Below are 25827 nucleotides of genomic sequence, written 5' to 3' on the forward strand. Positions count from 1 at the left end.
ATACCAGAAAATAAGTATCAGAAAATGGCTACTCCGTGTTGCCTGTTCAATAAAAAGTACCTTAATGTAATATTGAGTCGGAGATGAAAACTAACTAAAGCAAAGCGAGTCAGGATTAAGATTTCTAGAGTAACCCTCTCCCCCTAAATATAGTATATAACCTTTAAAGATCAGAAAATCCAGTGGTTTACTGACACAAGCAAATTTTTTCTTTCCAGATGAAGATTAAATGAATATAATATTTTTTGTCATAACAAATAAATAGAAATTTTATAATTCAGACAATATGAATTTTTATACAACTAGAACTTGCTTTGTTAACATTGAGGAACAATAGACTTTTTGTTTTTACTTCTTCCTATTAAAAGTAGATTAGAAAAACTTGATTAGAAGTATCTGAATATTTTACATGCAATAATTTAGTGATTAAAATACATGAATGTGGCTGGGCATGGTGGTTCACGCCTCTAATCCCAGCACTTTGGGCGGCTGAGGTGGGCAGAACACTTGAGGGCAGGCTGGCCAACATGGTAAAATACCTGTCCCTACTAAAAATACAAAAAATTAGCCAGGTGGTGGCACATGCCTATAATACCAGCTACTCAGGAGGCTGAGGCAGGAGAACTGCTTGAACCCATGAGGCGAAGAATGCAGTGAACCGAGATCACGCCACTGCATTCCAGCCTGGGCAAGAGAGTGAGACTCCTTAAAAAAAAAAAAAAAGAAAGAAAGAAAAAGAAAATAAAGAAAGAATGAGTGCTTTCATACGAACATAAGATTCAAGAACAAACAATACGATGTAGTAATTTAATGGCCTTAAAAGGGAGCACAATGGGCCTAATCCTGAGAGGAGTAGTCCATTTGGGAAGCCCAGTTCTTAGGAAAATACTTCCAATATTTTTGCTAGCACAAATACTCTGAGGCCAGGCTACCTGCATTTAACGTCTTTAAAAGGCAGCACAACATCAAGTACAGAAGTGAAACATAAAGGATAGTACAGAGCATCTCACTGAAGTGAGCACATGGGCTACAGTGTCTGCTCTATCCACAAACCAGACTGGTGCCCAGGAAGGAAGGGTGGAACCAACTGATGTATAGGTGCCCTCCGCTGCACACCGTGCTTCCTGAGGAGGTCTGGCCCAAGGCTGTACCCATTTAGGGCTGGCTTCAGAAGCCAACTAAGCCAACCAAACTGGCTCCCTCTAAAACCTGGCTCAATCCAGTGTCTAATATACAGGTTCTCAGCCATGGCATATGGGGAAACAATGCAGGTGACTAGGCTAAGAAATTCTGGAGAAAAGTTTTTTTTAATTTTTTTTTTAAATTTTAGACTTTTTGGAGACTATTTTTAAAGTTAAAACATATTCAGAGTCTTTGACAGGGAGATAGAGTGTGCAAGGCTTCCTAACTTCTCTTGCCATGAACACAACTTTGAATGGAGAATACCATAGAAAGTTTCCCTACCATACACTTAAAGGATGGTGCCTTAGAGAACATGGGGGAGAATCAGCTACAGGGAAAGGAGCAGAGGACAGAGACACTTTGCTGGTCACTAACAAGGTCTGAGAGATGTCAAAGAGCCACATGATTACGCCTTCCAGTTCCATTATTTCTACCTTATACTTTTGTGTAAATGATATATTTCACAATTAGTATTAAAAACAGTATCACAGAAGTAGAGTACTGTCTCATGTCAGCTTTTCAAAGATGCAGAGCAGCAGGTACATTCTGAAGTTTTTAGAATTGAGTCTTTATTCCACAAATGGACAAATGATGTTTCATTTCCATATGAGAAATTTCTTTCTCTCTCTCTCTTTTTTTTTTTTAACTTTGGATTGGGAAGTTTCTGTACAGAAAGACAATGAGTTACTGGTTATTTTTCACTGAGATCTTAGGAAGTGCCACAGTTACAAAATAAAATCTTAAACAAGTGGAGTAGAAATTTAAGAGTGTTCTACACAGCAACCTCCATTCTAGGTATATGTGTGATTATTTAGGGTACAATAACTCTCTTGATAAAGATAATATAGCTTTCTTCCCAACTCAAGGATATTAAAGGCAGGGATTACATATCAATCATCTTCATTTTCCTTAAAGGACTCAGTAAATGTATTTCACTTTAAGGCTCAGAGAGTAAAATTTATTAAATTATGGTATAATGTAGCAACAGTGTTACCACCGCCTGGAAAAGAGGCAATATTTTTGTAGGGACATAAGAGGGCAGTTTCTGTTCGTTGGTTGAGTCTTAGAAGAAAATCAAATGGTAAAAGCTTAGCCATTTTTACCCCATGTTTTTCTCTGATGTTTGAATTGCATCTAATGTGATTCCTGCTGGATACCAATCCTCTTTAGTATGGTGTTAATGATAAATAATTCTAAATTCCAAATCGAGATTGAGAAATCTCAGTGGGTAACAACCACTTAAAATTCAAAGTACATGTTTACTATTTTAATGAAAATGTTCTTGCCATATATACCATGTTACTTGTAGATAAAAACATATAATTTGCCTTTTATCTTAATAATTAAACCAATTACTCTGTTAAAATTAATTGTCCAATACAACTGACTATAAAATAGAAGTCATTTAGGTCTTATGTATGAAAAAATCCATTAAAATTAAAATGTAAATATATCTTCCTATCATCATACTAGGGAGAGGAAAAATCTACCCAGAATTAATTCATAGGGAAAAGTGAAGGAATGTATCAGTCAGCTATTGTCACAAAAATGCTGCATAACAAACCATCCCCAAATTATGATATGCACAATAAAAGCATATATGCCTGGCTCACATATCTGCAGGTTGGCTGAGGTTTGGCTGATCTATACTAGGCTCACCTAGGCTTGCCTCCAAGCTATGAATTAGGTATATGTCTGCTCCACATATCTCCCATCTTTCTTGGACCACCAGATACATGGTGAAGTTTATTTATTGCATGATAAAAGAAAGCAAAAACAAAACAACCTTTCAAGCATTTGCTCACATTATATCTGCTAACGTCTTATTGGCCAAATGAATTGCTAACGTCTTATTGGCCAAATGAATTTACATGGACAAGTCCACAGCCTATGGTTGGAAAGTACTCTCCAAATATCATGGGGCTATGCCAGAAGTATGGTTATATAATTCTATAATTCAAAAGTCAAGAATAAAAATTACTAATCCTATCCACCAACTGGATGCCATTTTTTGGGGAAGGAGGGTGGAACACATGGGGCCTATCAAGGGTTAATTATATAATATAGAATTTATATTTCTCTGAATCACGTCTTTCCCTTCTTTTAGGTATCTCATTTTTTATTTGACACATACATTGCTTCTACGATCTGAACCTTAGAGTAGCTTCTTGGTTTATGAGATTTTCCCAAACTAGGGAAATACATAGCCTATATTTAGGAAAATTCTTCCTGCATATCCCTGCACTGTTCATGCCAGGTTCTTGAAGGCGATTGTTCAGGTGGCTCCAGAGCCCTCAATAATTGGCTCGGGCTAATGAATATTGCCTTTTACTTCACATTATTCTTCCTCAGTATTCATCTTCCAAGTGTTCATCTCCTGTGCTGTTATGGGTATAGAAAAGCAGGACAAGGGTAAGTGAGCAATTTCTATGGCCTTAATTCCTGTAAAATCAGTGTGTAATTACAAGAAGTTTAAAAGTTCAGCATACTTCCAATCAATGTTTTGCTAGATGTAGGTTGAGCAGGATTTCTTTCTTCCCTGAACTAATGGATCTTAATTTTCCAACAAAGTTAAGTATGCTTCAAAGACTAAACAAGAACTATCTCAGTTCAATTCATGCCTAAGGAATTAAGTTTTTCAAATTAATCCATCACAGCTTCGTTTTTGCTTGCTGATACATGAAAAAGGAAGACTCATCCAAGCACCATATGTGGATGAATCTTTTTAGTCAATCAGTTCCCTGATCATGCAAACTCACTATTTTTATGATACTTAATGAAATCATACATAAGGAAAAAAAAATCATTTCATATGTATGTGTGTATATATCAAGTGCAGACATTATTTTTAACTCAAAAGAAATTTTACAACGAAGGTTTAATGGAATTAAGAATGCTTTGCACAGTATTTCAAAATACGCTTTGTGTCTCAGCACATAAGCTACCTCTTCTTTTAAGTATCCCCTGACCTTATAGGCATAGAAACAATCTGCCCTTCTCAGAGCTCCTGTTTCACTTGTGTTTCCCCATTCTGATGATTCACATCACTTTCTTTCTCACAATTACTCACCAGCTTGTCCGCCTTAACTCTGCTACACCACTGTGATTTCATCAAGGGCAGAAATTATGTTGAATTCAACTTTGAACCCTGTTTAGCACCCAGCAAAATGTATGCATCTAATAAGTATTTATTATGGGATGACTTCAGACATTTTTTTGTTGAGATTTCTCTGCCACAATACATTTTTGAAATAATGGCATTTAAATTCTCTCCCAAAAGTGACTACTATGTCTTGCATCTTGTCTACCAAAATGGTAGTTTTCAACGCCTTTAACCTAAACTTTTTATGTTTATCAAGGAAAACTGGAATTAAACAAATATTATATATACCTTCTTTAACTATTTAAATGGGATTCTCTCCACCTAAAACTCATGCTCTTCCTTTTCCCTGCTTTGCCACCCACTAGCAAACTCTCACCCATCAAATTCCACCTTAATTGTCACCTGGTATCTGTGACTCTCATCTAGGTCTTTATAACACTCTATACATAATAAAAGAATAGCACTAATCACATTATATCATCGTTATTTATTATTATATACATCTTTAAGGACTTTAAGGGCAACAGAGACCACTCCATTTTTGTGTATGCCACTGTCCGTTATGCCAATGCCATGCCTAAAAACAAGTTTATGGTACATATTTTTTAAAGGACATTGTCAACAAGTGCTCCCGCAGTTATTTCTTCCATTGTGGCTCAGTATGTGCCACATTTTCATTAAAATTAAAAACAGCTCAGAAACTGCTAATTCAGCTTCTAGTTTCAATACTTTATAATATTGTCTCATAGGTTGGTAGTATATTTGGTAAAAACAAGATTCACTATAACCACCACACCATCATCAAATGGTGTATTGGAAAATTAGATAATGTATTTGGCATATCTACAGCAACAAAGTGATTCCCCTTTTTTCCATTGCCATAATAGTGCTAAGCAAAATCATAACCTGTTTGCACTTTGATACCCATGAAGGGCTGAGCTATGCAAGAAAATAGCTTGCAAATGTTTCTAAGATCTTGCATTTACTTTGGCTCATTTGATCACCATATCCACTTCTGAGTTTTGATATGGGGTGGAGTAAATCTGTCATTCACTTCTACTTTATTATGACAGCTGGTACTATTTGGCAACTACCCTGTTTAAATTAACCCAAAAAAAGCAATTTTTCACATTTAAAACTAAGGCTATGTCTACATCAACACCTAAACAATTGATTGAAATGTTTAAATTCACTCAGTGAGCAAATTCATTTGTTCTAAATAAAACTGAAAAGCCAACTAAAAGTTGCTTTGACAGTTGGTGGTGGTTTTTTTTTTTTTTTTTTTTTTTTTTAAATAATGGAATTGGGAAGCAGGCACCAAGTAACAGGCTCTTAATATATTCAGTATCTCCCAGATTTTGTCCTTTCAAAACCATTGCACATTAGGTACACATAATTCAGAACACTTTTATACTCTATTTGACCTGAGAGAAGAACCAAACTCATAATTCAAACATTCTAATGACTCTTAAAAGAGACACCTGACCAATTATATTCTTGTTAAGGCAGTTTTTGATCCCATCCTTTAACCCTGTGTATGTAGAGTCCTTCCCATAATTTTAGCCACATCAAAAGTAGTGCACTAGCTAAAAAAGTATGCTTGATGTATAAAAGCCATATTTTAGCAACACAAAACTAGTGGCCTAATATTTAATGAAGACTGTATGTTCAGATGTCTTTTCAACCTAATTTTTTTCTGCTTAATTGCTGAAGAAAATCTCAAACTACCATAAAAATGGCGAGAGATAGAACCAAAGAATTAAGAAGTTCTAGATCTATGAATAAGGATAAATCATTTACTAATATATTACAATTCGATATGCATATATCTTTTAAAACCATTATTCAGCATAACAGTACACACTGTACTTTATCTAGATTTCTAACTTCAAACAAAAATATCTTCTAGAAAAATCAACTGGAACTTCCTAAGAAACATTAATAGTATTCTAAGAATACTGTGTATCAGTAAGACTCATTTTTTTCCTAACATCCTATTAGGATGATCTACTACATTCTCTTATAGAGAAACAGATTTGGAAACTTAAAAAAAAAAAAAAAAAGAACAGTCTTTCTTTTTTTTTTTTTTTTTCACTCTATGGACTATGGTAATTAATGTCTACTCAATACCACGCTCAATCATCTGTCTCCCCTGGGACCATACTTTCAATTAAACCTTTTATTTCATCTAAGAATGCCTGTTCTCATTGACCACTGTGCTTTTTATCTGTGGATTTATGATAATCTAATGCACATCTCCTCACAGTCAGAATGGCCTTATACATCCTTATTGTTCTTATACCAGAAGAGAAGTGAAAAACAAAATTAGCTCCTGCGGAAGCCAGGAAGGAAACTGCATTTGTTTAACACAGCGAGAGGCCTTTCACTACCTGCCCAGTGGCCTTGGCCATTACTCTGCCCTGGCCTCTCAATGTGCCGGCTGCCCCTGGCCTGGCTGTGTGCTTCTGATAAGAGATGCCAACTCCCTTGAGAGCTATTGAGCTGAGAGCAGAGGCGACACAATCTTTGGGTTATATTTTCAAAGGTTTGTGAGGGAAAGAAGACATTCAAATGCGATCAGTATTCTTTTCTGCAAGAAACCTTACAGGTTAAAGAGAAACCTCTGAACTACTATCTGACAGCAAAAGCTTGGCTTTTTAATAAATAAGTCACTAGCTTGTTTGCAGCTTTTCAACTTTACTTTCTTTCCAACTAGGACACACATGATTTGGTTTCTATTTTAGAAGGGCACAAATAATACTGACATGTTATTAACTTAACCACCATGAAATAATTACATTTATTTTTTTACAATCATACTGAGTTATACAGCTGAAGACAGGGCCCTATCCAGTGCACTTCTATCTCTTTATGATATAGAGAATAGGTCACTGTTATATATATCCCAAACGTGAACAAATGTAGCAGCCTTCATCTTTAATTTCCTTGCATGCCTACATAATACACAAAATTATAAAGTTAATAATTGCATTAGTATTTATTTATATTATTTATTTACAACCTGCCTAGTATCAAAGAGGAATTGAGGTGACTGCATTCATAATTACATTGAAAATATATGCCCAGTTTTCAACAAGTTGCTAGTGTTGACATAGTCATATTTTTCTAACAGAAGAATCCAGAACCCAGAGGGTTTTCTTTGGATTAAAGATGGCCAAAACCTTAATGAATAATGTTTGTAATTCATTCATTTTAGCATGCAATGGCAAGAGGCTTTAAATAGACAGTACAGACGAGGCAATTTCTAGTTTGAAAACTGGCTGATGCCATAAGTTTGTCTGTAAACTTGGTGCTTGCAAGTTGAACGGTTGCTTTCCTTAAAAAAAAAAAAAAAAAAAAAAAAAACTAATAAATTTTGGCTCCATTTCTTTCTTAGCCAAGAGTGCTTGTTTACTCCATGGTATCTCCAAAACATTCCAGTGAGTAATAATTTGCATTCTATTGGATAGGTTATATTTAACCATGTTCTGTGGGAGAATACACTGAAACCTACAATTCAGGAATGAAGGATCACACTTCCCTCTGCGCTGGCTATGGGAGTGCAGTCCCTTATGCTACCCACAGCAGTGGTGGCACCAGTAGAAGATTGGAGGAAGGGCTCCATCTGTGCCTACTACTATGGCAACAAGCGTTGCCATGGCAGGGGTTGAAGAAGTAGCCATGAGAAAGTTATGTGTTGGCAATCTGTTAGCTCTACATTTACTTACGATAAGGTACTCTGTAGGTCAAATGTTCCCCAGGCATTCTAAACTATGAAACAAACAAACCATCCGAGAGAATTCCTGCAGCCCATTCCCATTCATATATACAGATCTTTCATAATTTGGGCACTGTCTGTATTGAGTGTCACGCCAAGATTAGATGCACAGAGACTTAGAGAGTATTTTGGAATAGGAAAGAATCTTAAAAGACAATTCAATTCAATTTCCTCTTTTTACAGATAAGAAAATTTTTCTCCCTCTTTATTGTCAAATTATTTTTTTGATAATTTTAGCATTTAAATGCTAAAATTGACTTTATCAATATCTACACAACCAAACTTCTATTCTCCAACCCCAATTCAGACTGTAGATGTCTAGAAGAGTAATTCTCTACGTGGGTGAGAGAAGAGAGGGGAAAGCACATTCCTCATCTAGGGAGATGGGTGTGCACAAGAGAGAAATGCACGTATATGTCAAAAGCCACAGCGTTTTAGGTAAAAAAAAAAACATTGCTAAACAGCAATGTAGGGGAAAGGAGCATGCCCTGCCTACTTTGTATCTCCAATACTCTATTTGCATAAAAAATAAGAATTTATGGAAAAGTAAGAATAAGAATTATTGGGAAAAGAATTTCCCAATAAGAAATTCATGAATGGAATTAAGACTCTAGAAATTAAATGACCATTCCAAACTCAACCATCTACTGACAGTGTGAGCCAATTTGAATCTTCCATTCCTAACCAACACTCACTCAGCTATAGAACAGTGTACACTCCTACTTCCCTAGTCTAACATGGGAGACTGTAATAATATCAGACTCCATGTATTATATCTCCTTGAAATGTGACTTTGCTGCTCTTTCCATCCAGACAGGGAAACTATGCCTCCATCTCTGGGATCTTGCCTGGCCTTGTGACTTGACCTTGTTTTGACCAAAAGGATGAAACAGAAGTGACAATGCAACTTCCAAAGTTAAGCCTTAAGAACCCTACATCTTTGCTTTTGTTGTCTTGGAGAATGCCATGTAAGGACACTGAACTAGCCTTTTGGAGGTTGGGAGGGCACATGAAGGAGCGCCATGGTGTCCCACCCAATAGCTATAAGAGTAGCAACCAACAGACATGTGAGGAAGGCCACCCTGGACCTTCCCGCCCAGCAGATGCTCTGGTCCAATGCAGCTCCATATATAAGCCTAAACAAAACTGGCAGGGGAACTGGTCACACAACCTACAGAATTTCGAGAAATAATAAAACCTAAAGCCTTAAAGTGGTGGGTAGTTGGTTAAACAGCAGAAGATAATGAAAATATAGAACTTAACAAAGGAGGGCATTAGTTACATTTTAAATTCACATTTGATGTTTTTTTTTTTTTTTTAATTACAGTCTTGTTACAAACTTTAAAAGACAGCATAAGTAGCCAACAGTATTGTCACTCTGACAAAAATGTTTCCTTCCTTTTCCTCAGTTTTCTTTCCTGCTTTCAGAAAGAAGTTTGTTATTCATTCTTTGTCCATATTACTGGATGTTTTCTCTCCTTGCTTCTTTGAATCTATCTAGGGCCCAACAAGAGTCCCACCTCAAAAATGAAATCTTTCATGATTTTAAAGTCCTTTGACTTTTAAAGCTTTTTGAGTTTTAAAGAACTTTAATTTCTTCCTTTTTATAACTTTTAGGTCCTTCTTCACCCCTTAGACTCTTTCTTAAACTTGTGCAACTATTTTTCTTTCATTTGCTTTCCCTACTGATAGGTACCATGCTATATTCTTATATTGTTTCTCTATTAGCACTTAGCATTATCTATGCACTCCTGGAGTTAAAGAATCATGTTTTAGCACATTTTAGAATACCCAATGTATGGAACAGCATCTAACAAAAATAAATATTCAATAAATATTTGATCAGCTAAACTGGGAACAGTAGGTGTTCCGTAAATATTTGTTCAACAGTTGATTCCTGTTATCTCCAGTGTGGACCCAGGAAAAAGAGAAATAGAAGAAGAAGATGGCAATTCTTCTGAACAACAACCTTTCTTTGATTATCATAGAAGAGACGTTCGATTATGGAGAGATAGAGTGAAAGTAAATCATGGCCAAGATGTTTTGGTTGGTTGTTTTTCTGTTGTGTTGTTTTTGGTTTGTTTGCTGTTATGTTCATTTGTTTCTGTTTATTTTTCTCCTTCAGTGAGAAGTCAAGGGTCTAAAGATGAAACACATAGCTGCTGGGCATGAGAGAAGGGAGAAAGCCAGCCCTTTCAAGTCAGGTGGAAAGTCTGTAACTTACCTGTAGGGCACTAAGACAGACATTTCCATGAGCCAGGAACCATAGGCTTCACTATTTATGAGACAAATGCATAGCATGTCTGACTGTATTCTATTGCCGTCACTGCCATCTTCACTGCCACCTGGTATTTAATATAATTTAATGTAATGTACTATTATGTCTACCACCAGCTGGCATTTTCATGTCAAGTAGCAGTAAATAGGTTCTGTATAATTGAGAAATACATAGTGTTATTTATTTCCAGAAAGGTAGGATGGGAAGTCAGAAGCAAGAATGGAAAGAAAAGAAGGAAGGAAAGGAGGAGAAAAAGGAAATATAAGAAAACTGAAACAACATTTCAAGTTGTTAAACAATGCTTTTTTTGGAGGTGGGGTGCTAAAGCTCTTAGAAATGCAAAGAATTAATTACGGAAAGACTAGGTGATAAAAGTCCTTCATATAACTCAATAAGTGGCCAGGAAACATAATCGAACTCGTTTATAATTGAATATCCTGCCATCCAGGGCAGACTTAAACAAGGGTAAACTTAAAGAGACATAACAATATTAAATGTTCTCTTGTCTTTTTCACATTTGGGATAAAACATTCTTTTTAAAGAGAGAGCTGGGACTGTGGCGGGGCTTCATTTAGGCAGCAGCAAGAACTGAATCGTTTGTGATTTCTACTTGAGCATCTTAATTTAAATAATTATAATATCTTAAAGAAAAATGCATTTTAACCCCTGCAATTTTTTATTATGTCTGACAGGTTCAGTAAAAGGGCACCTATCTACTGCTGCATTATGCGTCATATGTTCTGCACACTCATTAAAAATAATGAGAACATATTTAAAAGTCATTGCCCAGAGAATCTTTGGGGACGGGGCAGGAGAAGAAGTAAGTGGCAACAGATTGTTATTTAAGTGTCTATCTCTGTTTCACCAGTCCTTAGGGAAAAAAAAATGGCGATCTTAAGTTGATATTCTTTAATGATAAAGATCACACATTTTCCTGGAACAGGCAGTTGAAACATGTTCAGACCTCTAACTATACTCTCAAAATGAGTTGGACTGCAGTGGCAATTTCACATGTGTGGTATTTACTTGGATAACAGCTGGAAAAGTCAACCACCATCAATTAAAGCAGCATTTTTTCCCCTAATCTTTAAATATCCTTTACACAATGAACACATTTCCTTGTTTTACACTAAATGTACCTTAACAAATGTACTGATCACAGGCATTGAGGCAATTAAGCAAATCGAGGTTGTCCCCTAAGTTTTATAACCAGCTTCCTCCAAATCGTCAGCTGGCCTAAATTACTGGCAACATTTGGCTAACTGGATGATAACAAGGATACAGTAGGTGGTTGGTCACAATATGACTTTTTCTGAGTTGCTTAAATATATATATATACACGTATATATATATATATATATATATACGTATATATATATATATGTATATGTGTATATATATATGTGTGTGTGTGTGTGTGTGTGTGTGTATATATATATATATATATACGTGTGTGTGTGTGTATATATATATATGTATATATTATTTTTTTTCAGAAAATTCTTTTTCTCCAGCCTCCAGAAGCCTAATCATGGCCACAGCAGCCACTAATAAGACATACGTCCTGCACCAGGAAAATGAGGTCAAATCTCATAGCTTTTCATTACCAACATTGCAAGACAATGTAATTAGGTCCCAATTTTCTGAAATGTCATGAGAGCTTCACAGTGCAGCACAGAACAATTCTTTCACTACCTTCCAGTCTCCAACAAAACCCATCCTGTGATAAAAGCCATTAAGGATTTACATTCTGACACCTGGAAGCCATACAACTGACAAAATAGCCCCACACTTCCTCCATCTGTTTTAATAATGCTGAACCACAGCATTTATCATCATCTACTTTATCGAGACTAGATTTTGCTGACAACAGTTCAGTAGAATTCTTCCAGATATAAGTACTTCTTAGGGAGTAGCAAATGACTATTAATCCCTTGGCCTTGTGGGCTATTGAACACATTCAAAAAGACGGCAAACATTAAGGACCCAGTCTCTGGGCACACAGCATAAGTGAGAGAAGGTACAGTGTTACACTTCACTCAGTGACGTGGAAGTCTTGCTTATAAGCTATTTCTGACTTTCTTTTTTGAGGCAGGGTCTCACTCTGTTGTCCAGGCTAGAGTGCAGTGGCGTGATCTTGATGATCTTGGCTCACATGTCTCTACCTCTCTGGGCTCAGATGATCCTCTGGCTTCAGCCTCCCAAGAAGCTGAGACTACAGGTGTGTGCCACCATGCCTGACTAATTTTTCTATTTTTTTTTTTTTTTTTTGAGAGATGGGGTTTCACCATGTTGTCCAGCCTGGTCTCAAATGTCTTGGCTCAAGCAATCCACCAACCTCAGCCTCCCAAAATGCTGGGATTACAGGCATGAGCCACCACGCCAAGACGTATTTCTCATTTTGACAACGTAAATGCTGCTAAGGGGCAATGTCTCTGTGCCTCACTTTTATCTTTAAAATGAGATAAATGGAAACTAAGCATAGTTACTTTGTGACAGTTTAAGGATTTCTTTCCTAAAAGCTGTGAAATTTCTAACTTGAGTCCAACCATAGTAGGAGGGTGGCTGCTGGAATATTGTCCATGTAAGGGGTCAACGGAACATACCTTCCCCTACAGCCTCCAACAGAGGTGGTGAGAGAAAAGGAAGACGGGAAATGAGTATAGCTGCAAACAAATACCAACAACCCAGTCTTTTAAGCCTCTCAAAAGTACCTCCTGTGGTATGTGTCCGAGCCTACAAGTTATAAGGTGGCTTATTAAAATTTTGAGCACAATCAAATTGAGTGTGGAAATTTTAAAGCACAATCGAGCTGGACCTGAGAAAGTCAAGTACAATTGAGTTTACTTAAATAAATCAGGGGTAATTGAACTGGGTAAGTACATTGTACTCGGCACTGGCCCTTTGCCAAAATGAGGGGACCAGGGCCAAAAAGACACAAATCAGTTGGGCTTGAAAAATGCCACAGAATATTTTTCCCAGAACACGAAATTATTCACAGACTAGGAGAGATAAAGTTGAAAATTTGATCATCGGAGCCAGTCAGTTACAGCCACTAACTTCTCCTACAGGCTTCAGGTTTTTAATAATGAAACCACTATTCCAGTGGTTCTCAAGATTGAGTGAGCACCAGAATTATCTGGAAGTCTTGTTACAACAGATTTTTTTTTCTTTTTCTTTTATTATACTTTAAGTTGTGGGGTACATGTGCAGAGCGTGCAGGTTTGTTACATAGGTATAGACGTGCCATGGTGGTTTGCTTCACTCATCACCCCATCATCTCCATTAGGTATTTTTCCTAATGCTATCCCTCCCCTGGCCCTGCCTTCCTCCCCCTCACTCCCCCGACAGGCCCCATTTGTGATGGACCCCTCCCTGTGTCCATGTGTTCTCATTGTTCAACTCCCACTTATGAGTGAGAACATGCGGTGTTTGGTTTTCTGTTCTTGATGACACAGATGTCTAAGCCCACCTCTAGGGTTTCTGGTTCAGTAGAGTGGAGGGAGCCTGGGAATCTGCATGCTTACCAAATCCCTAAGTGATCCAAGACTGCTAGCCTGAGACCACACTCTGAGAACCACTGCTCTAACAAATTATTGCAGTCCAAATTGAAGCATTTAAAATACTTTAACACGATACTATAAAAATACCTCTAACATTTCAAATTGTAACATGATACTTAAAGCTTTCATATGTCTTTACAAGTAAACTGTACAACTAGATTGTGCAAATATCATCATGGTAACTTAAATCACTGAAGCCGTCATTTACATGCAAAACTATCTTAACCCTCGCTGTCTCACGTAGCTCTAATCAGAAATTGCTATTGCTCAGAAATCTGAGAAAAACCCTGCATATATATTTTTTAATTTGGTTTAAAATAATTGTACAGGATAATAATATACTGAATGCAGATTAGATACAGATTAGCAGTAACGGCTCATTTAGCAATACCTTTCCCAGCCTTTTATATCGTTAGCTTTAGTAATATGTAGCTTTCATTCATTCAGTCAACAAATATCCACAGAGCATACATTGTGCTCTAGGCATAGGAAATAACAAGGATTAATATTATTTGACACTCGTTGTGTGCCAGCAGCTTCACACAGTGAATTCTCACACAACCTTACAAGGTAGGTGTTGCTTTTATCCTCATTTAACAAATGAGGAAATTGAGGCACTGAAAGGCTGAATGAAATTGCAAAGCAAGGAATCACATCCAAGCCATGAAATTCCCAAATGTGGCATCTTAAGGACAATTTCTTTATAGTTCTTAAGGTCTACTGGAAAAATTATAATATAGTGTGATTTGGGGGCATACTAAGGTGAACCCTTCATGTGGATGGAAAACTAATTAAGGTTCTATAAACTAGACCTGGGGGCTCAAGGAAGCTTTGCCCAAGAAAATGACCTATAGGTGTGTATCTTAAGGAGTTTTGAGATCAAAGGGAAGAGATAAGTGTCCTTCCTCTCTTTCAAAGATGAAGAGTTTGGAGTGGCTAGAGAGTAGGGGGAAGAGAAATGCCGAGGCTCAGTGACCCATAAAACAGCTTGGGATTCAAGAAAGTCATAAAACTCTAGGATAATAATAATTGTTTTCTCCTCCAAACCAGCAATGATATCACAACACATCCAAACTCAAAACTTTGGAATTATTGATATTTCTCACTCCTTCACTCCCACATCTACCAGTTGCTAAAACCAAATTTTTTTTACCTTGATTTTCTTCTCTCCATTCTTAACAGGTAGAAAAACCTAACTTGTGCACTTAATATCTCTCATTGAAATGAGCAATGGTTGTAATAACAGATAATATTTTTTCAATCCCATTCTCTGTGCTCTATTGTAAGCTTTTATATGCATCTCATTTAATCCTAACAACCACTATCCTGGGTAGACACTAGTCTAGTCCAGTCCCCATGTTAGGGATGGCGAATGGAAGCTTGGGGAGAGAATTTCATCAAGGCCATTTAATCAATGAGTGGTAGAGTCAAGGCTCAACCAAGGTGTGGCTGATTCCAGGTCCCAAACTCCTTACCAGTACCCTCTAGTGAATTACAATAAGCTCTTAACAGATATCCCAACATCTCTTTGCTCCTCCAAACTTACTCAAAATAGCACGACTTCTCATGTTAGTGTTCTGCTCAGTAATCTGTCAAACTGGGCTGCTTACTGTCTTCTTGGTATATTTTGTTCTTTCTTATCTCTTAGTAACTGAAGATAGTATTTTATTCCCCCATGTGGCTCTGCATTTTGAAATTCTATTCAATCCTCAAGTCTCTTTTTCAAATACTGTCATGTTCTTGAAGGTTTTCTTGGTTCCTTGACATTCTTTGAATCTCTATAACAATTTATTTGCTTATTTGATCCACTAATCATTCTTCTTTTCTTTATGGGCTAGAAGTTCCTTGAAAACAGGATACATCTTCAGATAAACATGCTAGCTTCACCTCTGGAAGTTCATGTTGCAGAGCCTTGACCAAGATTCAGCACATACTGGTTGAATGAAAATGCAGTAAGAAGAAAATGGATTTCTTATCTATCTGTTTGTCTATTTATTTATTTATTTGAGATGGAATCTCATTCTGTTGCCCGGGCTGGAGTGCACTGGCATGATCTCAACTCACCAAAACCTCCGCCTCCTAAGTTCAAGCGATTCTCCTGCCTCAGCCTCCCAAGTAGCTGGGATTACGCCTGGCTAATTTTTGCATTTTTAGTAGAGACAGGGTTTCACTATGTTGGCCAGGGCTGGACTTGAACTCTGACCTCAGGTGATCTACCCACCTCGGCCTTTCAAAGCATTGGGATTATAGGCGTGAGGTACCGTGCCTGGCTGAAAATGGAAATTATTGTAGGGAAAAGCTGAAATGGAAGCTCTATCTTAACAAGGACTTCCTTATAAGACATGAACTGTGTTACCTGGAGAATATATAAAATATAGCAATGTACTTTGGATTTTGCACAAATTATTTAAATTCCAAAACATGTCTTGTGCACATTAGTTTAGGCAGAAAAATCATTGGAAATTATCTTTCAATTTCTGCTACTTATCCACAAATAACTGCTATAATATTCATTCTTCCTTAAGTATCTTAGTTAATTAAGCATGGAATCATTTGAATCAAATAGCCAAAGGAAATGAAATAATATATCAGTTAAATGAGGTTCATCTAAGATTTCAAACTAAAATTCTATAATTTATGATGCTAAATAATTTGACATTTCAAGATATGAATTTTTTACTTAATAATAATAAAGAGTAAACCACGAAGAAGTTGGAACCACATCTCGCATGCTAAGGTAGACACACAGAGAGGTAAATATGACAATGTTGGACCACACTAAGCTCAGCAACTGAGAAGGAGGGCTCCACATGTATGTGCATCATTTTTTTCTCAGAAAAAGCAATATTCCTAAGTGAAGGTCAAAGCAGCATGACAAACATGGCTAACTTTTGTTTTTCAATCACACGAGACAAGAGAAACTTGATTGCATGAAATACAGTTAATCTTACTTGCAGAGGCCAGCATCAAATAGGAGGCAAACATGGCAGGTAGAAACTATAAATATATTTGAAAAAATTTTTAGCTCATTTTACCCACCAGGGGTTGCTATGATTTAGAAATAAGGCAGCAGGTCAGAAAATGAAATGTTAAAGAGGTTAACAAAGAAAGGGCAGAATCTTTCTTTCTACCCAATAAAGCAAGAAGACATGTACATACATAAACATGTATATGCACATACACAGCAAATAACTTTATCCTTCTCTCTCTGGCTTCTAAAGAAATGACGCCATGAAATTCATAGAAAACTGTCAGTTTCTCAGGTACTTTTTTCAGTGGAAATACGGCTTTATCTGACACTTTACATTAGAAATAATGGCCGGGCGCGGTGGCTCAAGCCTGTAATCCCAGCACTTTGGGAGGCCGAGGCGGGTGGATCACGAGGTCAAGAGATCGAGACCATCCTGGTCAACATGGTGAAACCCCGTCTCTAATAAAAATACAAAAAAAAAAAAATTAGCTGGGCATGGTGGTGCGTGCCTGTAATCCCGGCTACTCAGGAGGCTGAGGCAGAATTGCCTGAACCCAGGAGGCGGAGGTTGCGGTGAGCCGAGATCGCGCCATTGCACTCCAGCCTGGGTAACGAGCGAAACTCCGTCTCAAAAAAAAAAAAAAAAAAAAAAAAAGAAATAGAAACAATGAATTTCAGGTATCTGAGATAGAAAAGAACTTATAGGCCACATCTTTTACAGAACTGACCAAACAAAACACCAACTGATTAACTAGCATAGTTTTCATTTCAAGTGTAGATGCAGACATAGCAGTTTAACCTTCAGATTCTAAAATCTGTTACCAAAACTAATCTCAAAGTACCTTCAGCAAAAATGTTCCTTATGTGAACACATCTTCAGTAAACTCTCACCCAGTCAGGGGGTGAGGACATCAAAGGATCTTTCAGAATGGGATTCTAGAAAGATTACCTTTGAAACACCATTCTTTTGGTAAAGATACTAGAAACAGCTAAATAGTTATAATATTATTATATAAATTCCTCTTACTTGATTTTCAACACGGTCTGCCCAGATGGAAAGAAGGTTGGCGAAATGTGCTGCTAAACTTGTGATAACGAATTGCTCAGGAAGAAGGACATGAACTAGAATGTAAGAGTTCAGCACAGTTCTTCTAGGTGGCAGGTCAGGAGAAATGGCCAGGAAATGGACACCATGGCCTTACGAATGACAGAGAGTCATATCCAAGAGACAATTCTATACTGGGACTTCCTGTATGACTGCTGACCACATGCTGCCTTAGCTTAAGTGTTAAGGCTCCACAAGAAACTAAGATAACAAGGAAGGAAGGAAGATTTAATTGTCAGAAACTAGGCAGTGTAGTGCTGCTAAGAAGTTACAGAGCTCACAGAACAGCAAGGATCAACAAAAGAGGACAGTTTCTCAGAACAGGAAAACAATAAACACAGTTTGTTTTCTTCAAAAGAGATAGAACAAGACAAAAGCAGGAAGTGCTGTTCCTCCTCCATCCTGCCAGATTTTCAGGGGAAAGTCAAGTGTGTATATCAATCATGATAAGGAAGAAGAGACCAAAGTGATATCAGCTTCAATTTTTAAAAGGAAAACACAAAGATGCAGCACATAACACACTTCTTTATTTTGCCTTTTCAAGCAGGTCGGTGCATGTCACACTATGAAGTAGTTCACAATGAAATAGCCCAGCACATGCCAAACATCACCTTTCTTTAAACTTTCTGTATGATTCTTGCCTCTTGGCACGTGAGGCAGGCATTTTGGCTGGAAGAAGAGTGTAGTTCCTTATTACTCCAATACAAAGATTCTGGTTCCACATGACTTAGGTGCTTATAAGCCCCAAAGGCCCTATGGTGACAAAGAAAATTCCATATATTTGGATGGTTGACTCTCAACTATTTTTGAGAGTGTAGATATTTGCTAGAAGGTTCTAAAGGAATGAATACTAAGCATACACCCTCCAAATTTAGAATAGAACTAGAAACAATGAGAATAAATAATTTATTTGTGCTCATAATCTCCCAGTTGCACAGTTAACTTAGTATGCTCCCTGGTGGACTTAGCCTATGTCATTCCGGGATAGAAATGAAATTTCACTAAATTCCATTAAATGAGAGTGAAATAATACATACAGCTGCCTCCCTTACCAATTTGATTAGTTATAAAAATGTTGTTTGTAACTCAGTATTTTGGATCCCAGAATACTTTATAAAATAATGAAAAATAAAACAATCATTGATCAAAAATAGTTGTCAGTCCCAGGCAAGGCTGCACATATCTATCTACCCCATAATATATCTAGAGTATAGAATTGTATTTACACTACTACAGAAGTGGTCATGTATTAGAAAGAATAATTATAGCTAACATATTTTGAGAACTTACAATTAGCTGGAAACTCTGCTAGGAGCTTTGCCTGTATTATCTCATTTAATCCTTACAGCAATTCTTACAACACAGATGAGGACAACAGCCTCTGAGTGATGTTCTGAACTTCTCCACATCACACAGCTAGTAAGTGGTGGATATAGAAGTTGAATTCTGGGAGTTGAACTCCAGAGACAATTTAAATGTTATTCCATTTGCTAACTTCCAGATGTAATTGTCTTTGATAAGGAATGAATTTGGAGTTTCAAACTGGGATGAGATCAGCGTCCCTTATCTGGGGGAAGGGCAAAACTTCTAGGAAGAAGGTATTAACTGCAGAGTTGGAAATTCCAGAGGACATATGGGAGGTTATGAGGAACTACTAGACAGAAACTGAGGCCTCAAGGGCTTAAGTTCCTAGTAGAGTTCTCTTGTTGGGTTCTTTTGCACGCTTAGGGGCTGGCTGAAATATTTCTGTTTTTATGCAGGGTTTTATTTCTTCCAGGACCATAGTTCAACAGAATGCACGGCCAAAACTTCTTTCTTTCCACTCCGATCTCTGAAATAAGCACATAGTTCCACTGAGGTTTCTGGAGAGTTTTTATTTCTAGCAACCTAAAAATCAGACGAGAAATGGAAGAGCTTCTTGCTGCATACACACACTGCCCCTTTTTTTATTGTTTCTTTTCACTTTGATCCTTGTAGAGAAAGACCAAAGTCTTTCAATGAATAAAACATTGAAAGAAGGATCCATCTGCATTTTAGAAAAAAAAAATCCAAACTCCAAGTTTCTGCATCATTTCTCTAGAAAGTATGAGGAAATGAGACATGCATGTAGGATTCTGCCTTTCAAATGGTTGAGTATAGTGGAGTCAAGTAGAGGAATAGAAATGGGGACTGTATTGGCATGACTCAGCTCTTTTTTCTTATTTTCCCTATTACAGATCTTCCCAGAGTAAACAATGAGGAAAGAAAATAATGGGTAAGATGATGGGAAAGAGAAGGAAAGGGAGAAAGAAAATTCCAAGCCAAGGAAACCTGGAGGTGATGGAAAGTTTTGGCAGCTATTAAGGAGAATTAATATATAAGACAAGTGATTTGACAAGGTTGTAGGCTGAAACGTAAATATAAATACATGTGACAGAACAGTAGGATCAGAGAGACAACTTAGAGCTTGTGTAGTCTTATTTAACCTCAATGGGGAAACTTTTTCTAGAGCATCTTGGACAGTTGGCGAAGCAAGCTCTGTTTGAATATTCTAACTAACCCATTTCCTTCTTGGACCGGTCCATTAAAGTTCTCATAACATTATCCTCTTGCATCCATTTGTTTTGGAACGAGCTCAATGATGGCAGGGAGTGAGTCTTAATTATTTTTGTATCCCTAGAACCTCCAACTTTGTACACAGCAGATGCTTAGTAAATGGCTGAATTAATGCGTAAGTAGATTAATGAGTGTAAACTGTCTGAAGAAACAGATTAGGTCTACTTTCCAATCCATATAATAACTCTTTACATATCTGACAATAATACTATGTCTCCTAAAATTTCTCTTCTTCAAGTGAAATATCCTCATTTCTATCACCTAATCCTTACTGTTCTGATAACCTAACTCGGGGAACCCACATGTGCCTTTCTCAATTCTTTTACAGATTCAAAGGAAATAACAAGGAGTAGATAAAAGTCCTTTTATCACATTTGTTTCTATTTGTTATTAGCTATAAAATCCCTTTTGAATTTTCTTTTTTTTCTGAGACTGAGTCTCGTTCTGTTGCTCAGGCTGGAGTGCAGTGGCGCAATCTCGGCTCATTGCAACCTCCGCTTCTCAGGTTCAAGTGATTCTCCTGCCTCAGCCTCCTGAGTAGCTGCGACTACAGGCGCACGCCACCATGCCCGGATACTTATTGCATTTTTAGTAGAGATGGAGTTTTACCACATTGGTCAGGTTTCAAACTCTTGACCTCAGGTGATCCACCTGCCTCAGCCTCCCAAAGTGCTGGGATTACAGGTATGAGCCCGTGCCTGGCCTCGTTTTGAATTTTTTTCTATAGCCTTCTTAAAAGCATGATTTCAATACAATAAATAATATGTATTTATTGTAAAAAAAGAAAATGAAAATCTCTCATAACCAATATCCCAGATACATCTGCTTCTAGTTGGTAACAAGTTTTAAAATGTAATTTGATGATACTGCACACATAATTTTATACCCTACTTTTAAATATAATATCAGATGATGAACATTTTTTCATGCTATTATCAATTTTTCACAGAAACCATTTTAAGTACTTCTGTATTTCACTGGTAAGCTATCTAGTTATTTATCTAACCAATGCCTTATGGTTATACAGGACCCAATATATCACTGCAATAGATATGACTTTGGGGGAAAAAAATCAATGTACATGAATTTTTTCCACATCTTCAGTCATCAGTTTAGGACAGATTACTAGAAGTCTAGTTATTAGGTCTAAGGCTATACATTTTTAATAAGGCTTTTGAACTCTTCTTTCTCAAGATATCTATCCCAGCCCTCAAGAGTAGGTTAAATACCTTTGTTCTGTGTTATCATAGCACTCTGCATTTTTTCTTCATAATCTTCATCGCCATTTTGAATACTTGGCTATCTTTTTATTTCCTGTTAGACTGTAAACTTCATTAAGGTAGGTCTGCAAATTATTTTACTGACTGTGTTTTGCCTAGGGCTTAGCACACAGCACATATTCACTATATATTTTGTTGAATTAGCTGCATACTGTTGAATAGTTGCTTATTGCTAAAGGTGTTTGAATCTGTGCCCCAGAAGCACTGTTTACATATACGCAACTGGCTGTACCAATGTCCTGAAGGTGCGATACCCCAAAGGGGGTAACATCCTCTTGGTGTGATTCAACTTGGGTTATGAATGAAGCCTGTGACTTAGAACTCATTTCTCAGCCATAATGAATTCACTGAGTGCATTAAGCTCAGCATTAAAAATACAGTGAGACTGAGATCTGAACATTACCAACTCTCGGGGCAAAAAATGTCCTTCTTGGCGGGCAATGACCAGCGATGCTGTCTCCCCCTGCTTGGTGCTCCTGAGCATGGCCACGAGCTCTTCCTGGGTTCGTCCAGTGACGTCTCTCCCATTTACCTAATGAATAAAATCATATGAACAGCCACAATCACAATACTTGTTATCTCCTTCTGCCCTAAACAGTTTTTGAAAGTAAGAAGCAAATAGGCTCCCGTACTTGATGAAGCTCTGGAAAGATAAAAACTAAATACATGGGCAAAAACCAACAATTCCCAATAATGAATCATCATTGTAATGCTGGATGAACTGAGTCAATAGTTAGTATCGGCAGTTTCTCCTAAGGCATCACATTCTTATGTGGGGAAAACTGGACTGACAGGTACCAGAAAATGATCCTGCGTCGGGTAGGGAGCAGATTTCAAAGGCTCATCTAGCACCATTTTCTGCCCAAATCAACAAGCAGTGAATCATGATCACAAGGCAAATTTCTCTGGAAATATAAATCTAGCAATAGAATCCTGAAATTTTTAAGCATATTTAGAAAATTATAGTCACCAGATTATCATAAATTATTGGAAATTCTAATTTGGAGCTACGTTAGTCATTTGGTTCATCTTCTTCCACTATCTAGAACAACATGAAAAGCTATAGTGTTGCTTTTAACAAAGATGATAGCTTCAAAGGTAAATTGACATTATATAACTATCAAGAAGATAATGTCCTCAGAGAAAAATAAGTGAAAAAATAACAACCCTCTTGCTTTTCGTATCCCAAATATATCTCTCTGCAAAATCCCTTACAGCTGTTTTCATTGCTATTCTAGTACATACGATAGAGATCTAGAGAAGGCATAGAATCACTTGAGATATTCTGGCTTGTCCTGGCCAAATCTGAAGAGACTATTACAAAGGCTTTTTAACTTTTGGCCCTAACTGAATATATGTTAAATTCTTAGATTCAATTCAAATTTCACAGCAACCCTAAGAGGTAGAAGTAAGAGGGAATATCAGAAATGGTTTTCATTATCACTTGGCCCCATATCACTGGCCTTATTGGGGATTTATGAGGTTAGGTTACCCAATAACCAGTTCTATACTTAAAGTTCTTGTTTATAAGTAGTAATTTTTAATATATATTAGGTTCAAAATAAAATATTAACATATGTACATATATTTCAATGCCATTAAATAACATTATTTACATGCCAAGAAATATTTTCTTACATCTATTAATTCCAATTCTTACCTCCAAAATTCTGTCCCCTGATTGTAGGCGGCCATCTTTTATTGCTGCTCCCTTTGGTAAAATGTTTTTTACAAAAATGGGACCAGGACCATGTATGGAAGAGTCTCTGGTAACCACAGTGAAACCAAGTCCTTCAGGGCCTTGCATATAAGAACAGGAAAATGCATAGTCATCTTAAGCATGAGTAATATTTTATTTAATCTTACAGTAAGATCTACCTAATTTAGACTAATATAGAATCAGTAAAATATTTACATTCTAGGACATTTTCAACATGCTTCAGTTATTCAGTTTTCAAATACAGATTATAGTTTCAGACAGGCCATGATGGTAATAAAGTGAATTTAGGACCCAACATAGATGCATAACACTTTGGCTTATTCAGGTTCTGGAAGAAATGCACGTGTTATCCATGTGCCCAGGAGACTGATTTCTCAGTAAGCCATAATGTGACTACATAATTTCAGAGAAGCAAAAGGCCATCTGACATAAGTTTTGTCAGCCTCTTAAATAAGCTGGACAACCTGTGGCGGAGCCCTCTACTGTGTCTCAATTCCTCGTACTGCTGCATCCCACTGTCTGGTCAGCAAGCGTCTTGCTGCTCCTGCCCTGTTCTCTCACATCTTCAGTTTCTCCCTTGCCATGTATTTTTCACTCTGTCTAAAAGTATGCTCAGATTTCTCTAACCTGAAGGATCCTTACTTCCATCTTACTGCTTCTTCAAGCTTCCATCACCAGTGACCTACCCATGATCATCTCTGTTGGTCTAGCTTTGATGATTCCCACCATTTTCTTGAAATTAATTCTCTCTTTGGTTTTCACGTCTTTATTTTCCTACCTTTGATCACATCCGTCACTGTTGCTAAATCTTACCCATTGTCCTCCCATGTAGCCACAGATGTTCCCCCAAAATCTGTCCTGGAGCAATTTGTCCCCTGACTCCCTGCCTTGGCCAGTTCCTGGATCCAACTATATCTCGCAGTGAAAGAGACCTAAATCTCCATGGCTCCAATTTCCCTTTCTGATGTCAGCTTCCTAGATGTCACCATGTACATTTCAAACTTCACTCTGTACCTCCCTCTCCAATCCAGATCCTGACCTTTGCAAATATCCTCATCTACTTAAAATTCTAATTTCTAGCAATGACATCTCCATTATGCAACTTTCCCTGGCTGGAAAACCTCAGCAGTCACTGTAATTCCTCTCTTTTTTTCCTTCCTACAATGAGTCATTTATGAAGGCATGCCTATTATGTTTCCACATTTAGACAGATGCAATGCACCCATGACTTCTCTTTTGTTGTTTCAGTGTATCTTTTTGCTGTCAGGTTAATCTTCCCAAAGTACAGATGTGATGTCATATCTTTCATTTTTGCACTCAAGGCTTTTTAATGAATTTTTAAGGTGATTCTTGGTCTGATTCATTTTTCTATACCCAAAGCACCCAAACCTATGTCTTACACATAGCTGGATCATTTGTACCAAAATGCAACTGAGGCATTAAAATTTAAAAAAAACCTAACTGATAAGCACACTGAAGTATTTTTATGCCTACTAGTCAATGTATTTTATTCCCAGAATAGAATTCTTATAGGTGAAATTTTGATCAGAGAATCTTTCCAGAATCATTTCCATGCCCTAATTAAAGATAGATCATTTGTTTTTGAAAGACCTTAATAGTTCTTCTAAAACTACCTTGTGACCATATATTCTCTATTAATTCAGACAAGAATCTATAAGATCTTGGTTTCTTTTGAATTGTCTTGAAAAACACAGAATTTCAAAAGGTTGCAGTCGGGGAAGGAATACCAAGCAGAGGTTACAAAATGAACAAAAGCACAGAAGCACGTGAATGCTTATGTGTGTGAGTATAATACTGCATAAATATGCATGTACACACATGATCTCTTCTCACTGATCTGTGCTTGAAATGGATAAAAAAGTTGAAAAAGATGAAGAAAAGATTATACATGCTTTTGAAATTAGGTATGTTTTAAATAAATGTTTGTGATGTCGAATCAGAAATTAGTAAATATTACATATTTGCTTTCTGAGGAGCAAACTTTTTGTTGTTATAAAACTGTCTTAGAAAAACAACATGCTTTTTGGACATGGTCTAACGCATGCTTCAAGAATCACTAATCACGCTCAGAACAAGGACAACCGAATTTCAGCGCCTGTTTAGTATTAAGTTGTAATACAATATTGCTCTGTTGATATCAGGTTTGCAATGATTTTTTTCCATTCCCCAACATGTCTTTATTATTTTCTTGTTTAAAATAATCTATACACTCTGAAGAAAAGAATAAAAAA

The 25827-nt window shown here is 36.9% G+C and overlaps 1 protein-coding gene across 2 annotated transcripts in view; it reads right to left on the reverse strand.

Annotated features, from left to right (window-relative positions):
* Positions 1-25827, reverse strand: part of PARD3B (par-3 family cell polarity regulator beta) — a 1108767-nt gene that overhangs the window by 506116 nt on the left and 576824 nt on the right. For both annotated transcript variants that reach the window (XM_032277671.1, XM_032277670.1), the window contains exons 9-10: positions 23516-23655; positions 22259-22387 (exon numbers count right to left, since the gene is read on the reverse strand). In XM_032277671.1, coding sequence (XP_032133562.1) covers positions 22259-22387; positions 23516-23655 — 269 coding nt within the window. The remainder of the gene's footprint in view (positions 1-22258; positions 22388-23515; positions 23656-25827) is intronic.

The sequence above is a fragment of the Sapajus apella genome, unplaced genomic scaffold (genome assembly GCF_009761245.1).
Source record: "Sapajus apella isolate SASKATOON/1434 unplaced genomic scaffold, GSC_monkey_1.0 scaffold10, whole genome shotgun sequence".
NCBI lineage: Eukaryota > Metazoa > Chordata > Mammalia > Primates > Cebidae > Sapajus > Sapajus apella.